The sequence below is a fragment of the Protopterus annectens genome, chromosome 10.part0 (assembly GCF_019279795.1).
Source record: "Protopterus annectens isolate FY-2018-M chromosome 10.part0, PAN1.0, whole genome shotgun sequence".
Taxonomy (NCBI): domain Eukaryota; kingdom Metazoa; phylum Chordata; order Ceratodontiformes; family Protopteridae; genus Protopterus; species Protopterus annectens.
Window position 1 is genome coordinate 740,020,545 of NC_056744.1, and position 18,686 is coordinate 740,039,230.

The window sequence follows — 18,686 nt, forward strand, 5'->3', positions numbered from 1 at the left end:
CAGAAACAGAATTTTGTGTACTAGATGATTAGATGGACTTCTGTCTGCACTCACTGTCACATGGTCAGAGTATAGTAATGTATTTCCGGTTAGTGTTGGCCTTGTTCAACATATAAAGTTTGTCCATAGTTATCAAACCTTTGTAGTTTTTCTCCAGTACATGAGTTTATGTGCACAATAGACAGACTGATTATTGTTTTTGTTTTGCAGCATTTTTGTTTTATTTTTATTTTCCTTTTTTTACTTTGCTTCTTGAATGTACTTTTTACCATTTCTTGCATTATGTCTTGTAAGTGCATTACCTTAAATAATGAAACAAAATACTTGTAAAATATGTCTTCATTGTTCTACTTTCCATTTGTTTTGAAGCTCACCAATATCTCCTGGACATACAGTAGCGGTTATGGGTATTGACTTCACCTTGAGGTACTTCTACAAGGTACTGATGGACCTGCTACCAGTCTGTAACCAGGATGGTGGTAATAAGTTCAGGTAAAGTTAACTTGTTTGGAAATGTTTCCTTTTGCAAAATGACAGCTAGATGTACACAAGTATAGCATGCATTTGATTCATATGAAAAAAGTCAAAGAAAACTTTATTGTCATCCAGAACTACACAGCAGTGTAGCTGAACGAAGCCTCATGAAATGACATTACTGTGGAAAAATTCTTCTCTCATAGAGTTGTACTTGCCTAGAATTCAGTAACATTAAGCAAAAAAACATTCATTATCTCTGAGTGCTTATACAATAAGTCAGATGGCAAGCACAACCCATTCTGCGTACAGAACCTTGACAGTAGAAAAGTTTTATTAGATGTCAAAAACTGTTGTTCATGAACACGGGTGAAGGATGTTCATGCTGGATGCAGAGGCTTGCCTGCTAACAGTGACATCACAGAATGTGCATTTTAAGATAACATCATCATTAAAAAATGAAATGCATCACAGGAAGACTTTTTCTAAATACTTATTCTTTTTTTGAGATGTGTTCAGACTTGATCCAAAAGTGTTATATAGAGCTGACATTTGATCTCACCACCTTAAGTAAAAGAGGAAATCAACTGCAGAACCAGAGGAGAGGCAGATAGGGAGGTGTAAAGAGACATTTGTTAATTACTCCCTTTCTTGAAAAATTGTTGTTGGTCACCTGTACTCAGGAGGTTTTTGACAAACTGGATGTGAAAAAAACCATTGAGTCTGTCAGTTGACCCTTTCTCCTCCCCTGTTTGGATAGCACCTAATGACTGCTGTGCCTTTAACCTATCGGCTAATTTGTTTGGAGAGGGAACAGCTGCTGGGCATTCCTGGCTTCGACAAGACCCTATAGCACACAGTCAGCCCTCTGTTTCCCAGTGAGAATTAAGTGGTAGGCAGTGAGGGAATGAGCCATCGTACTTCTCCTGGGGGATAGCCTCACCTCAACTCCATTAGAGCACCCTCTTCCCTCTTGACAGCTACTCTGAGTCCATGATCATTGTCTGTTGAGGAAAGTTTGCTTCCACATGCCGTGTTCTTCTCAGCTTTCCCAGTGCTTAGCATGCTATGACAGTGAGAATGCAGCTGGCTCAGACACCACTTGGTAACACCAAGTGCTCCCACTAGATGTCACCCTTTTGGCAAACTAGAGCTGCCTTCCTTATGATGGGTGAGCTGTCAGTATAGTCAGTCTACTTTATATGTGATTTTGCTCATATGCTTTCTATTTATCTGTTGCTTGTTTATGTTGGTTTATTGTTGTATACACATCGCATGATACCATCAAAATTGTTCCGCCAAGCAATATCCTTTCTGTGCAGAAGAGTGTAGAATAGATCTGTTTAAACAGATGAAATAAGCCTTGAGAGGTGCATAGTAATAGTCTGTGCTGACTATATTCATAGGTTCATAGGCAGGTACTAGGCTGTCAGCCCAAGGGCCTAAGTAAGCCTAGCCAACAAAGTTCTCTGGCTTACATCAACCCAAGAAAGTTAATTTCCTGTGCCCCAGTTGAGCAGAGCCATAGAAGTGATCCCTGGGGTATATTTCCTATTTTCCATCCACTCATCAAGATTTTTCTTGAAGAGTGCTAATGAAGAACTTTGCTTGACATAGATGGGTAGCCTGTTCCAGAGTATGGGAAGTTTCTGGGGACAGGAATCTATCCCTCCAGCAAGTCCTGTTTATTGCGGTGACAAGGTTTAGGTCCTTAGAGCGTGTAGCTCGGAGGGATTGGATTTCTTTAGGTGTAGCGTGTCCAACAGCTCTGGGTTTGACATAGCTTTATATGTTAGGCAGAAATCACCTCGGAGTAGGCGATATGCTACAGAGTAAAGCTGGAGTTTTTTGAGATGATCAGTATAGGGCATCTGTTTGAGGCCAGTAATCCTCTTTGTGAGGTACTTCTGTGACTTTTCCAGCTGTTGCAGATGTTTTGTGAGGTACATTCCAAAAAGGGCATTGTACTCTATAATGGGTCTAATGAGTGTCAAGTAGAGGGGAACAATGACCTCTTTTTTCCTGGATGAGAACCCTTTTGTGATGAGGTGTGCCATGTAGAAGCATTTCCTGACTATTTAGGCAATGTGTTTATCAAAGGAGAGACTACTATCCACCTGGGTCCCAAGGTCTCTTATCACACATTTGGTGTTAAGAAGACTGCCGCCTATGTGGTAGTTCATGGGTACAGAGTTTTTACCAAAGAGGTTAACAATGCACGTTTTGGCATTGAGCTTGAGGCCATGGCTTTGACTCCAGGCATCTGTCTCAGTGAGGCCCTTCTGTAGGATGTCCACATCATTTGGGGACTCGACTATAGCTCCTAGATGTTCTTCGTGTTTCACTGTTGCAGTCATTACAATTGGTAATCTGCTGGCAGGTTGCCCTCAGTCGGCCTGAATTCCAAAATCTTGGGTCCTGCGTCGGTTGCTGTCTCTTCTTCCATGACGTCAGGTCATCAGGGGTATAAAACAAGCAGCCAACACCATTTTCTTTAGTCTTTCTTGCCGTGCGGTGCCCGAAGTAGAAGCATTTTGCAAGTGCCGGTCGGCTGATTCCTGAAATATTCAAGTTTGAGTTTCAGAACCGAAGTCTTCACTAAAGCTAAGTACCCCATTGGGGAAACTTTTTTCTTGCTCCATGTCAGAAAAAGTTAATAATTGTATTACTTGTGGGAAGCAAATACCTCATAAGGATTTCCATTTATATTGTATTCCTTGCCTAGGCCCTGATCACAACGTGCCTGGCTGTCGGTTTTGTGCTAGATTTAACCAACACCCTATTAAGTGTCGATATAGTTTTGCCTCAAAGTATTTTGGAAACCTTGCATACTTTGAAGGAGCATTTTCACTGGGAGAGTCAAGATTTCTCAGAATCAAAAAAGAGGCTCAGGGATTTCCTTCTTATTGCAAACACCATACCCCTCACATAGAGCTTGCACGGCCAACCAAACTTGAAGAAAACACCAACGGCCAGCAAGGTAGTTCTAAAGCTTTATTCCTATACGAAACAGGACATAAAAATGCCCAACACAACACTTCTATTGTGATTCAAACCGGTTTCGGCATCAAGCCTTCATCAGTGAGACAGTTTCTTATCCCTCAGCACAGGCCTTTAGCCATACCCCCTGTTTTAGACATTGTGGATGATGTGTTTTCGGAGTCAAGCTTGACCCCACACTCCTTACCTCCGGCTCCCAGCAAGCCTGACAGATATTACAGGGTCCCTGACTCACACAAATTTTTATTTAGAAATCCTGCTGCTGATCCTGAAACTATTTCACAGGGTCCAAGTGGAGTTAAGGCCTCAGCAGCAAAAAATCCTACCCCCTCTGACAGAGATTGAAGGGCACTGGCTAGATGGGGAAAAAAGGTTTATACATCTGTAACCTTGGCAGTTAGGGCCTTAAACTGCCAGTTTCATATGCTCAAGTATCAGCAACATGTTATGGGATTGCTGAAACAGAAAATGATGTTGATTTCTGAATGTGCAGAAAATAAAGAATTACAGGAATTATTGCATGTTTGGAAAGGATACTTTGGTATGGTTGGAAAGCATACTTTGCAATGTGGTTTTGATTCTTTAGAGGCCTCCTGCAGGGCCGCAGTTACTGGATCTGTGATTAGGAGGCATGCTTGGCTAAAGGAACAAAATTTGCCTGATTATGTTAAAGCTAAATTACTAGATGCACCTTTACAACATGATACTCTGTTTGGTATTAAGGCAGAAAAGGTTTTAAAGAAAATGGAAGACAAAGCTAAGTCTATGCAAACTGTAAAAGATTTCTTACAAGTGCTGCCATCAAGATTCAGTAGACACTGGCCTACAAAAATTGGTCCTTTCCTCTGTCAGACAGAGCTCAAAGGGGCAAATCCAGATGCCCTAAGGGTTCCAGATACCAGGCACAAGATTCATACAGGTCAAAGGAATGGGGTGCTTCTACCTCCAAATCTGGAGGAAATAAAGCGCAAACCTACAGAAAACAGTCCCAATGACTTCCCTCTGCCTTTGCCAAGCACTTATCTTTTGGCAGCACCCTTAGAGGGGAAAATTAGCACTTTTTGCTCAAAATTGGCATTTAATAACCCAGGACAAGTGGGTGCTAAACATAGTATCACAGGTATACAGATTCCATTTCCATACTCTGCCAATGGCAAACGGTTGGCCAGATCTGCCAAAAAATCAATGGGCAGAGGCACAGAAACAGGTTACGTCCCTCATGGATATGGGGGCCATTCAGCCAGTACCAAAACAGGAAAAAGGACAAGGTTTTTACTTGAGACTGTTCTTGGTACCCAGAAAGGACAAGGCCTGGCAGCCAATACTGGATTTATCGATTTTGAGCACATACCTGGACATTACAAAATTCAAAATGCTGACTTTGCAGCAGCTTCTGCCCATGCTGGGCAAGAATGCTTGGCTGGTGACATTAGACCTAAAAGAGGCCTACCTGTATGTCCCAATAAGGCAATTGTGCAGAAGATACCTCAGATTCAAGGCTTAATGCATTACCAATTCTCTACACTGCCCTTTGGCTTCTCTACTGCGCCCAGGGTCTTTACAAAGTGCCTGGCACCAGTAATTGCATTTTGCAGACAAAGAAGTATTCAGATATATCCTTACTTGGACGACTGTCTCATTCAAGCAATGAACAAGGACATTCTTCTTCAACACCTGGCATTTGTGAAAAGGCTTCTAACATGCCTAGGGTACACAATAAACGAAAAAAATTACAACTGTGCAGATGGCTTACCTCATGCCAGACAAGCAAAGGCAACTGAATACTTACTTCAAACTGATGGCAACAAAAACCCAGTTATCTGCAAGACAAATTCTGTAGGCTCTGGGCTTCATGGCATCCTGCATCCTACTGATTCCATATGCAAGACTGCATATGAGGAAACTTCAATGGTACCTAAAAAGTTTATGGAGTCAACATTGTCACAGTCTAGAAAGAATGATTCCTCTCATTCCCTGCCTGTAACAGGAGTTTCTATGGTGGGCAAAGGCATGTCACCAAAACATGGGACGGGCCTTCACTCTACCCCCTGCCAACCAAACCTTAACAACAGACACATCAGATTATGCCTGGGGGGGGGGGCCCACATGACGGGAAGATGCATTCAGGGCATATGGACCCCAAAACAAATGCATCTACATATAAACCAGAAAGAGATGCTAGCTGTTCAAAATGCCCTGACAGCCTTCAAGGACTTACTTCATCCAGGACAACTACTGATAAAGACGGACAACACCACGGTCATGTGGTATATAAACAAGCAGGGGGGCATGCACTCATACTCCCTTTGCAGATTAGCCATGGCACTGTGGGACACAGCTTTGACTTAACAACTACATCTTTAAGCTCAGTTCCTGCCAGGAAAGCAAAATACTCTGGCAGATGATTTAAGCAGAAACGGTATAGATCCTCACGAGTGGAAACTAGATCCACAAGTCTTCAGCATGATAACAAAGAAATGGGGGAGCCTAGACATAGATCTATTTGCCTTCCCTCAAAATTATTAATTGAAAAGATTCTGCACAAGGACTTATCACAGACAAGCATGGAAAGTGGATGCCCTATCCTTCAGTTGGAAAAAACTATCAGTTTACACCTTTCCTCCACTGCCTCTTCTTCCCAAGGTCCTCCTAAAAGTCCGACGAGAAACCAAAGATGATACTAATTGCCCCAAACTGGCCCTGCCAATACTGGTACTCAATCCTAAGGAACTTGTCTCAATACACAGCTTGGACCTTACCTCAAAGACCTCAACTACATTCCCAGAAAAACAATCAGATCCTGCACAATCAACTCCAAATACTGAACTTGGCAGCATGGCTTATCATGAAGTTATACAAACAACACCTCTCAGTAAAGCTGTGATGGATGCCATTTTGTAAGCCAGAAGGCCTAGTACTAGAAAATATTATGCTGATAAATGGAAGAGATTCTGTGCTTGGAATCAAGCATAAGGAACTGATACAGCAGAACCAAATATTCCTCAGTTAGTACAATACTTGACTGAGATACATAACAAAGGCCTATCTTTCTCATCAATTAAAATCCATGCCTCTGCCGTTTCGGCTCATTACAATACAGAGCCACCAATCTTTTCTCATCCTTTACTAAAGCAGTATCTTAGAGGAGCCAAAAATGTAAGGCCTCCTAGAAGATCACCAATACCTGCATGGGACCTCAATTATGTGTTGGAAAAGCTCACTCTGCCTCCATTTGAACCAGCTGCTACTGCTGATATAAAGTTTTTATCATGGAAAACAGCTCTGCTACTAGCAATTACTTCAGCAAGAAGAGTCTCAGAGCTACAGGCCCTCATGGCTGTGGAGCCTTTTATCTTATTTTACCCAGACAGGGTGTCTCTGAGGACAAATCCAACATTTATGCCTAAGGTGGTTTCCAGTGTGGCTCTTAACCAAACTATTCATCTGCCAACCTTTTATCCAAGTCCGCAGAACAAGGGGGAGAGAATTCTGCATTCCTTGGACGTACGCAGACAGCTAAGATTCTACTTGAGCAGGGCTAAAGCTCTAAGAAAAAACTGAGCAATTACTAGTGACATATGCTGCAGGATCAGAAGGAAAGGCCATTTCAAAGCAGACTGTTTCAAAGTGGATAAGCCACTGCATTTGTTTCTGCTACTTACACCATGGTAAACCTGTGCCCAAGGGCATTAGGCTTCATTCCACCAGAGCTGCAGCTACTTCAGCTGCCTTTCTCAGAGGAGTACCAACCAAAGACATTCTATAGGCTGATACTTGGAGTTCTGTTCACACCTTTACAAAGCATTATCATTTGCCTCTCTACTCTTAAGTCCAGGGCAGGCTTTGCCACTGCAGTTCTGCAGGGCTTTATAGCCGCACTTAATGCTGTTTAGCTCCAGCCTCCCAATCATAGCTTTGGGATTCTACCCAAATGTAATGACTGCAACAGTGAAACACGAAGAACGTAGTACAGTTGTGTACACTTACCATAAATGTAGATGTTCGAGTGTATTCACTGTTGCAGTCCAGGTTACCCGCCCGCCATCCCCCTTTCAATCTGGAGTTTATCTTTCCTTCTCTATCTTCTACAACCTATGTGGTGTATTTGCTTGTAGATGAAGGAAAAGTTTAATTTGATGCATGTATATATATATATATATATATATATATATATATATATATATCTTTGCTATCTTTTTGGGGGCACCTGACATCTGGGGCAAGAAAAACTAAAGAAAATGGTGTTGGCTGCTTGTTTTATACCCCTGACGACCTGACATCATGGAAGAGGAGACAGCAACCAACGCAGGACCCAAGACTTTGGAATTCAGGCTGACTAAGGGCAACCTGCTAGAAGATTACCCAAATGTAATGACTGCAACAGTGAATACACTCGAACATCTACATTTATGGTAAGTTTACACAACTGTACTTTTGCAGTCATCTGCAAACTTCGTTAGCCAGATGCCTTCTGTGTTAGCCTGTACTTCTGATCTGCCTTTCACAAACCTGAACTGGGTGGGGTCCAGAATTTGGAGGTTACCAATGTCTTTGTTTATGAATTCCATGATGATACGTTCCATGGCCTTGCAGACCAGGCTTGTCAGGCTAATAGGGCGATAGTTCCTGGGATTAGTGGTGGCTCCTCTTTGTGAAGTGGGATAACTGTTGCTGTGCGCCATTCAGTGGACCCAAAGCCTGATGTGAGGCTATGATTGAACATGGTACTTAAGTGGGGAGCCAGTTCATTCTGAAGTTCATGTAAAATGCAGCCTGGGATGTTGTCCGGTCCCATGGATGCTGTGTTTTTGGCTTTAGAGAGTGCTGCTTTTACCTGTGAAGTTGTGATTGCAGGGACTCTGCAGTTTTCCTGTACAGATATAGGCCCTTTAGGGGGTGATGGTGGGTAAAGTTATAACTGAATCTATCTGCCAGGATGTTGGTGATATCAGTTGGTTCTGTAATTTTTGTGCCATTGTGCTGTAACTCAGAGCAGATCTGGGTGTTGCCACTGAGATTCTTGACATAGCTATAGAATGCTTTGTGGTTGTCTTTAAAATCAGTGGCAATCTTGTTTTCATAGCTAGCGTTGGAGGATCTTATAAGGGATCTCATCTTCTTGCTGAGGCTGACCAGGGAGCTCCTCCAATCATAGGATTTTACTCTCTTTTGCAACAATTTCTTCCTTCTGTTGTAGAGTTTGTTTATGGCAGGGGACCACCTTTTTTGGAGGATAGCATCTTGGTTCTGTTTGGGATAGCACAATCCATGCACTCGTGTAAGTGCCTATAGAGTGCATTTGTGTAGGATTCAGCAGTCGTAACTGTATTGTCCATCTGCATGGGTGTCATGAAGTTCGCCACTTCTGTCTTAAGCAGGAAGTTGGCTTTGGAGAAACCTTTTACTGTGGTTTACTTAATGGGGGGTGGGGGCGGGATGTTGATATCTAGGGTGATTAGCTTATGGTCGGATCTGACCAACGAGGAGCTGACTTCAGGTGTGGAACACTGGTCACTCATGTTGGTAATGACTAGGTCTAGGATATTATTGCCCCTGGTGGGGGTGCGGATAAGTTGATCCAAGGCATTGGAATTTATGAATTCCAGAATGCGCTGAGCGAAGGAGTTGGTGCATGAATAGTTTTCCCAGTTAATGGTGGGGTAGTTGAAATCGCTCAATATTAGGGTGTTTGGTTGAACCCTAATATTTTCCAGTATATCAAGAAAAGAGGAGTGGGAATCCTGGGACATGGTGGGGGATCTGTAGCAGGCTACAATTTGGATTGCAGTTTTACCCAGAGTTAGATGCACTTGGATAACCTCGGCTGCATTATGCTGAGCAACTAGCCTAGAGGTGTGGATATTCTTAATGAATATGGACACACCTCCGCCTTTGGTGTTCCGGTCCAGGTGAGATGACTGAAAAGTGTGGTATGAGTTATAGCCTGTTAATGCAGGTTTGCTCTCTGGAGCCTTGAACCAGGTCTCAGTCACTGCACAGACATCGATGTTCTCCATTTTAAGGAGTGCCTTGAGTGAGTGCATTTTGAGATTTAGACTTCTAGCATAGAGTAGCATTACCTTCAGTTTTTGCTTGCCTGTTCCTGTTATGGTGTTTAATTTGTCATTTGAACCTTGCCTAAAAAAGGCACTATAGGGGCAGCAAGAGCTTAGCCAGTATCCATAATCCCAGGGGTGACAGATGCAGTCCATCTCAGGCAGACAGATACTGGATCCCCTTAGAATGACACCAGAAGCTTAGCCAATTGTTGAAGTCAATCATTTTGTTGTTGTACTGCAGTATCATTCTGGGAGATGGCAGGATGCTACATAGGTCTAGGGTCATACCTGCCTGGGCTACAAGATCGGAGAGTTCTTCCATGTCTTTTTTCATGTAGTCCAGGGAGGTATGTCTCAGGTTGTTCACACCAAAGTGGACAATCACAGAGTCATATTTGTACTTGTTATGGAGTGACCTGAGTGCTTGGGTTATGTGACGGGTCCTGGCACCAGACAGGCAGCTGACAGTGACCTTCTCCTTGATGTTCTTCGTGTTTCACTGTTGTAGTCATCACATTTGGATTATCTGCTTGCAGTAGCCCTCAGTCGGCCTGATTATCAAAGTCTTGAGTCCTGCAGTGGCTGCTGTCTCATCTTCTGTGACATCAGGTAGTCAGGGGTATAAAGGATGCAGCCGACACCATCATGTCAGTCTTTCTTGCCATCTGGTGCCTGAAGCAGAAGCAGTTCGCAAGTGCCGGTCAGCCGACTCCTGAAATTTTCGTTTTCAAGTTTCAGAACTGAAGTCTTCAACTAAAGCTAAGTACCCCATTGAGGAAACATTTTCTTGCTCTAAACTGATGTCAGTAAAAGTCAATAATTGTATTTCTTGCGGAAAGCAAATACCTCTAAATATTTTCATTTGTACTGTATTCCTTGTATAGGCCCTGACCACAACGTACCTCACTATCGGTTTTGTGCCTTATTTAAACCGCAAACTATTCATCGTCTGTACATTTTCGCTTCTAAATATTTTGGTACTTGGTTCAATTATCTGGATATGTCTTCGGTAAGCCACCTGACAACTGACATTCCAAAAAACGCAAAGATAAAGACAGAGACAGGCCACCTAGTTCCATAGCTGCTGACGACGCTTCTCCTAAGCTAGTCACCAGTTCGCCGGTACTCAGTGAGGCGCTTCCGCAGCCCCTGATACTTGCTACTTCAGATTCGCAGGCCTCTACTGAGACCCATTCAGAGTCCTATATGCCATTAGATGCTTTAACTGTGGAAACTGCGGATTTCTCTACCTTGGATGGGTCCAGAGCTGTGCAGGCACTGGCTTCTGAGGGTGTATTCAGGCCTCTACTGACTTGCATACTAAACTACACCATCTCCTTCTTCTAGGCCTAAAACTCGAACCATGCCTAGGAAACCGACGCACAGACAGCATGGTCAGGCCTCTATACCTAAAAAACAAATGATAAGAATGGCTGAAGTCCTTATTACTTTAATCAGGGGAAGCCAACCTTCCCCCTCTAAGAGACCTAGGACTGAGTTTGATTATGATACTTCTGACCAGGATTCTGAAATGTCTGTCTCCTCTGATGACCAGGATTTTCCCTTATCTACCTATGAGGATTCTGATGCAGAGGACTCTATACCCTCTGCTTCTTCCCCAGAGGATTTTTCTTTTGGTGAAACCTTGCATACTCTTAGGAAGCATTTTCACTGGGAAAGCCAGGATTACTCTGATTTTAAAAAGAGGCTTAGAGACTTCTTACACCTGCCCCAAACACAGGCCTTTAGCTATCCCTCCTGTGCTGGACATTGTTGACGATATCTTTTCGGAATCTAGCTTGACCCCTGACTCTTTACCTCCTGCTCCCAGAAAACCTGATAGGTATTACAGGGTTCCTTATTCTCACAAGTTCCTTTTTAAAAATCCTACTGCAAATCCTGAGACCATTTCACAGGGACCCAAGGGCATTAAGGCTACTACTGCCAAAAATCCGACCCCCTCTGATAGAGACTCCAGGGCCCTGGATAGATGGGGTTAGAAAGGTATACACCTCTGCAACCTTGGCCATCAGGGCCTTAAACTGCCAGTTTCATATGTTAAAGTATCAGCAGCATATTATTGGATTGCTCAAACAGAAAATGATGTTGATTCCTGATTTTATTGAAAATAAGGATTTACAGGATTTAATGCATTCTGCTGAACAGGTTGGAAAACATACTGTGCAATGTGGTTTTGATTCACTAGAGGCATCTTGCAGGGCTGCTGTCACCGGGTCTGTACTTAGAAGGCATGCATGTCTTAAGGAGCAATATTTGCCAGATCATTTTAAAACTAAATTGCTGGATGCTCCCTTAAATCCGGACCACCTGTTTGGCGACAAAGCAGAAGTTATTAAAAAGATGGAGGAAAAAGCTAAATCTATGTAAACGGTTAAAGATTTCTTACTAGTTCAGCCTCCTAGATTTAGTAGGCATTGGCCCTCAAAAAATTGGTCCTTTCCTGCCTCTTCAAGGTCTTCTCAGTTCAAACCCAGAACCAGCAGACCACCCAGGCTTCAGCCCCAGGGTTACACACAGGACAAAGCAGTGGGGGCTCCAGCTCAGGGAGTAGTAAGACTCCCCCCTATGGTAAGCTGTCTCAATGACTTAACTTTAAAACTTCTAAGCACTTCTCAACTGACTGCTCCTTTAGTGGGAAAGATTGCTCTGCAAGCAAAAAACTGGGAACTCATTACCCAGGACAAATGGGTTTTAAACAGTTTCCCAAGGATACAGATTTCATTTCCACACGTTACCAACCCCAAACGGTTGGCCAGATCTACCCACAAGTCAGTGGGCAGAGACTCAAAAGCAAGTGCTCTCTCTCTTATTATTAAAGGCTATCCAGACTGTTCCAGAAGAGGAAAAGGGACAAGGTTTCTACTCAAGACTTTTCCTGGTACCCAGGAAAGACAACTCATGGCATCCTATCCTGGATCTGTCTATCCTAAGCACCTTTTTGGTGATTCCAAAATTCAAGCTGCTAACTCTTCACCAGTTGCTTCCCATGATAGGCAAAGATGCCTGGTTGGCAACACTGGATTTAAAGGAAGCCTACCTATACATCCCAATCAGGGAATCTTGCAGAAAATACCAACGCTTCAAAGCAGGCTGCATGCACTCTGCACTGCCCTTTGACTTATCTACTGTGCCCAGGGTATGCACAAAGTGCCTAGCTGCAGTCATTGCATTTTGCAGGCAAATAAATATTCAAATATAACCATACCTGGATGATTGTCTAGTTCAGGCAAAAAGCCAGGACATACTTCTGAATCATCTGGCATTTGTACAAAATGTGTTAACTTGTCTGGGGTACACCATAAACGAATAGAAGTCACATCTGGTACCCTGTCAACAAATTATATTCCTGGGTGCAAGCTTGAACACAACTTCCCAGATGGTTTTCCTCATGCCAGAGGAACAAATTCATTTGACAATGTACTTCAAACTAGTGGCCACAAAACCCTGCTGTCTGCAAGGCAAATACTGCAAGCCTTGGGGTTCATGGCCTTGTGCATTCTACTAATTCCATATTCAAGACTGCATATGAGGAAACTACAATGGTATCTAAAAAGCCTATGGTGTCAACATTCTCAGGATCTAGAAGCAATAATTCCTATCATACCTTGCCTATGGTTAGAATTCCTTTGGTGGCAGAGGCCTGCCACCAGAACAAGGGACTACCATTCACTCTACCCTCTGCCGCCCAAACCCTAACAACAGACGCATCAGACTATGCATGGGGGACTCACCTGCAGGGAAGTGCATTCAGGGCAAATGGAACCCAAGTCAAATGCACCTGCATATCAATCAAAAAGAAATGTTAGCTGTACAGAATGCTCTGACAGCCTTCAAGGACCACATTCTTCCAGGAGAATTAATGGTAAAGACGGACAATACCACTGTTATGTGGTACATAAACAAGCAGGGGTACCCATTCTTACCCCCTTTGCAGACTAGCCATGGCTCTGTGGAACACAGCCTTGAGGTTACAAGTCCATCTACAGGCTCAATTCCTGCTAGGAAAACTAAATACACCGGCAGATAAACTAAGCAGAAATCTCTTGGACCCACACGAGTGGAAATTGGAACCAAAGATTTTCAACATGTTGATCAACAAATGGGGATCCCAGATATAGACCTGTTTGCCTCCCCCCAGAACTACCAATTGGACAAATTCTGCACAAGGACTCCCACAAACAAGCATGGAAAGTGGATGCTCTGTCCTTCAGCTGGAAAACTCTATCAGTTTATGCCTTTCCTCCTCTGCCTCTCCTCTCCAAAGTACTACTAAAGATCAAACAGGAAAAACAAAGGATGATACTGATAGCACCAGACTGGCCATGCCAACACTGGTACCCCCTCTTGGGCAGTGTGTCACAGCTGGGCCCATGGCACCTACCTCAGTCCCCTACCCTGCTGTCTCAGCAAGAGAGCCAGATTCTGCACCCCCAGCTTCAAACCCTGAACTTAGCAGCCTGGCTAATTACCTAATCTCTCCATTACCATCCCTCAGTAAACAAGTGTTGGGTGTCATTTTGGAGGCAAGGAGGCCTAGTATTTGATTGGCTAGGGCAAGAAAAAATGATGTAATGGCATTGGCTGCCTTCCTTTATAGCAGTGATGCCCTGACGTCAGGCAGCAAGAGACAGCAGCCAATGCAGAAAAACATTGACTCTGGTATTTGGGCCTGCCGAGGGCTACCACAGCAGGGATAACACACAGGTGATGTCTGTAACTGTGAGTACACACGAACATCTACATTTATGGTAAATGTACACAACTGTACTTTCTCAGTAATGCAGCTGTGGGTGACATACCATTTGGGGAACCCAGGCTAATAAAGATGACTGTTGATTGAGAATGGCTTCTCTACCTTTTCCTCAAATGTTTTGATGTTACAATGACTTTCGAAAAACAAACTCAAAATTCCCTGAAGGGGTCTACAGAGTGTGCATATTCTAGAAATGTAGCAGTTCTCAAAAGCTGTGTAACCAAATTATGCATCCAGTTGTGCCCTGAAGGTTTTTTAATATATTCAGTCAGAGTTGCCTTCTGAGTTTAAAGAAAGAAAAAAAAAATTCAAAGAAATATTGAAGGAGTTTCTCAAAGCAGAGTGGGATGCTGTTCAGTTTCAGTCATTCTGGCCTAGGGAGGGGTCCCAGGACTTCGTAGCATTGTCATTCTGGTTGAGAATGCAGAAGGGGTATGTACTCATAAGTGTCAGTGGTTTACTACCATTTTATTGAACAACACTTACTCGGATTTCAAAATTTTGTATTCACATGGGTGACTGGTAAAAACAGTGAACCACAACCTTCCGAATGTGTAAAAGTGAAAGCGAAGAAGTGAAAGGTTCTTGCAAAATCACTGTTCACATTAATGGTGATTTTAAAGTAAAATTCAAACTGGTTCAAATGTTGAGCGTCATTCTTACCATTTTTAACATGTGGTAAAAACGGCATTCGCATTTTCAACCATATAAGTCGATGAAAAGACTCAAAAATATTGCATCTATCAATGAAATAATGGTAAACCATGTCATTATGGGCTGCATGTTCCTGCAGCATAACCCATTACAGGTTCTGACATGTAAGGGGAATTCACATAAACCAGCTGGAGCTACATTAATGATGATTTTAAAGTAAAATTCAAACTGGTTCAAATGTTGAGCGTCATTCTTACCATTTTTAACATGTGGTAAAAACGGCATTCACATTTTCAACCATATAAGTCGATGAAAAGACTCAAAAATATTGCATCTATCAATGAAATAATGGTAAACCATGTCATTATGGGCTGCATGTTCCTGCAGCATAACCCATTACAGGTTCTGACATGTAAGGGGAATTCACAAACCAGCTGGAGCTACAGGTTGTGTTTCGTGCCCTGAAGGGTATGGAAAAGGAGTGAGAACATGAAACCCTCTTGCTGTTGTCAGGTACAGTGTCCATGTTCTGTTGCATAAAAAGTGAAGTGGCAGAAAGATAACTAGTGTCTGGCAATGAGATGTAGACAAAGGCAACACTGTAGTAGCCATTCCCTGGGAACATGAATGTGCTGGTAGGCTTCCTGAAACTCAGATAATGTCCTGTTCTAGAGCTGATAATTGTGGATTTGTGTAAGGGGAGAATCTTTGAGTGAGACACCCCAGACTTGTTTGCCATGGGGGAGAACATGGTCCTCTCTCTGTTCTATTTATCCCCCATTTGCAAAGAGGAGATGATGGTAGGTGTGTTGTGTGTCTTCTGTTCTTTTCTGTCTATTTCCATGCCTCATAACAAATTATAGATTTTAAAGTAAAAAGACTAAACTAATTGTTATTGCCTCTTGGTGACAAAGAAATGTGTTGTGACATCAGGACTGCCACCTACAATATTTCCATCTTTGACTTTACATGAAAATACCAGACATATCCTCACAGCATTAGGCGAACTGCAAAAAGCTTCTGCAATAGGTGACTGTTTTGTCATCTGGCTGTTATTCTCATGGCAGTGCAGGACACTGTTCAATTCTAAGCCAAATATTCCTGCCCTCAGAGCCTGTTTGCCTGTTTAGATCCTTGCTCACACTAGACACATATGCCAGCATCTCAAAAGGTAATGTCACTAGAAAATCTTCCACTGGTCAAACATTCCAGTAAGTGGAAGAGGTTTTCCTAGGTGAAGTGATAACTGAATAATTGAAGTGACAGTGGTTTTCAAGTGGCCAGACTATGGACTTGTGGCTAACAGAATAGGATTATAGAAGATGAGCTGTGACGTATTAGGCATGTTTGTCCAAGTTATTTCACTTTCAAGCTGTATGTCAGGCATCTCTATGCATCACAACTTTGTTACCGGTAAGAACTATGTTCCAGCACCAGCTGGCACATCAGCCACTTTATTTTATTTGTTTATCCTTGGTGATATTCTGCATTGTTCACACCATCAAAGAACACCTTTTCTTCTCCTGACTTGAACTTCATGCTTGGTAAACTTTTCCTTGTTTGAACAAATTGGTTTAGCAGCTCTAAATTTTTTATCTCTTGAAGTACACTTTACTTTTTTTTAATTTTTCCAATTTCTAATATCATAATGGGAATGGACCCCATTCCTAAGTCAAAGTATGATTAAAGTTCATGAAATTAGTATTACTTCAATCTTTGATGTTAGCCAGAAGTGCTCTCTGCAGCACCCGCAATTAACCCAGTAATGATGAGTCCTGCAAATAGTAAGGAGTTACATGTGTCAGTAACATATCTAAATACAATTCTAGATTCTTTTTACAAGACCTGTTGCTTCTACTACTACTGGAACTGTCTGGATATCTTTCTTCCACATTGCTCTCATTTCTGCCTGCAGGTCCTGATATTTTATGACTTTGTGTCTCTCTGTACACAAGACACTATAGTCACTGGGTATACAGATTTCAATGATCAAAGCTACTTTTGTCTTCTTTTCTTGGACCACTGTATCTGGTTTTCTCGCACCTATCTTATGAACTGTTGGTAATGAGTGACCCATGTGATGTAGACTTCAGCATTTTCTATGAATGCTTTGTGGCTCACTTTTCTAGTTTTTTTCAGCTACTTTGATTTTATAATGTTTGCACAATCTCCAGTGCAACAGTCTTGCCACATTATTATGCCTTTCAGTATGCAGTCCTTCTGCTATTAGTATGTCACATCCGGCAACACGATGTGCAACTGTTAACAATTCTGTTTTACAAAGCCTACATTTGTCTGTTTCTCCCACATGTTCGATGGACTCTGTCAACCAGCATGTATGTAGTCCACTATCTCGGGCCACCAATATTAACCTTTCATCTTTTGGTTTGAATTTGCCTCTCCTTAACCATTCCTGTGTTCGGTCCTGATCAACATGAGTTTTCTATACTTGCAACTATGTTTATGCATTTTTCACACTTCTTGTCTTCTCATCTAATCCTTCACCTTATATTCTTTCTTTTGTTTTTGGCACATTCTGTTGCTGCCTGATTTGATTTCCATTCCCGCTTGACACCGATATGCTTCTGCTAGACTAAGGAGGGAAGTCATCTTAGATTTATTCTCCTCATGTTTCATAACTTTCACTATGTTTGGGTCTTGTGAGGTCAGCAGTCTCAGATATGTATACAGTCCCATGATTGCAGATATATACATGTAATCAATTTCAAGGACCTCCTTTGAAATGGGAAATATATAATCTTGGTATGCACTGATTTTTATAAATCATTTGATGAGCATGAAGCATCCTTCTTGTTTTCCTGTCTAATCTATCCAATACCTTTTGGGGCCTGTCAGTCACTCCAAAATTGTAAGTTAGGACAGGAAGAACAAATTGGTTTATAGCCTGAACTTTGTTCCTAGATGTCAATGGTGTTTTCATGGTTAACTTAAGTCTTCTGAAATATTCCTTACTAAGTTTTATTTGCATTTGTTCATGTTTTTTTATTGATCCTTCATTAGATCCCAAATATTTATACACTCCCTCTTGCTCAAGTTCTTTTATATCACATTCTTTTCCCAAAGTGATGTTTTCTTGGTGCTGCAGCTTTCCTGCTGTAAAGGTTGCTTTTGCACATTTATCTAGACCAAATAACATTCTTATTTCATCTAAAAAAGTTTTGACTACTTGCAGTTGTGCTCTCAGTTCCTCATCTGATGAGTTATACAGTTTTAAGTCGTCTACAAAGAGAAGATGAGAAGTCTTTACACTTTGCTTTCAGAGAGCCAGATTCTAGCCATGACCTAATCTGTTAAGCAGACAGCTTAATGGGTTAAGGGCAAAATGAGCAGCGGCGACAGAGAGTCACCCTAGAATGTCCCCCTTTGAATTTTATCCCTGGAATAATAATTTGTCCTTTATCATGGTTTAACTGCAAAGTGGTTTTCCACTGTTTCATGGTCGCTGTGATGTAGTTTATCAGAGTAGGATGTACCTTGAACACGTTTAAGCACTCTTTTTATTTATTTATTACATTTGTTTACAGGGAAAGTCCGACAGGACACAGATCCTTTTCAGCAGAGGCCCAGGGAGAAAAGCTCCACAGAATGTATGTTATAAGTGGTATAGAATAAAGCCAGAGGTATGTATACAGTAATAATGATGATGACATATAGTACAGGAGCGCAATTGGTACAACTAAGTACTTAGTAATAAATTTGAAAAT

General features: G+C 42.1%; 1 protein-coding gene across 1 annotated transcript in view; it reads left to right on the forward strand.

Moving 5' to 3' along the window:
• CACHD1 (cache domain containing 1) overlaps window positions 1–18,686 on the forward strand; it is a 1,377,863-nt gene that overhangs the window by 1,169,624 nt on the left and 189,553 nt on the right. The window contains exon 17 of the mRNA XM_044085560.1: window positions 370–492. Within this exon, the coding sequence (XP_043941495.1) occupies window positions 370–492 (123 nt within the window). The remainder of the gene's footprint in view (window positions 1–369; window positions 493–18,686) is intronic.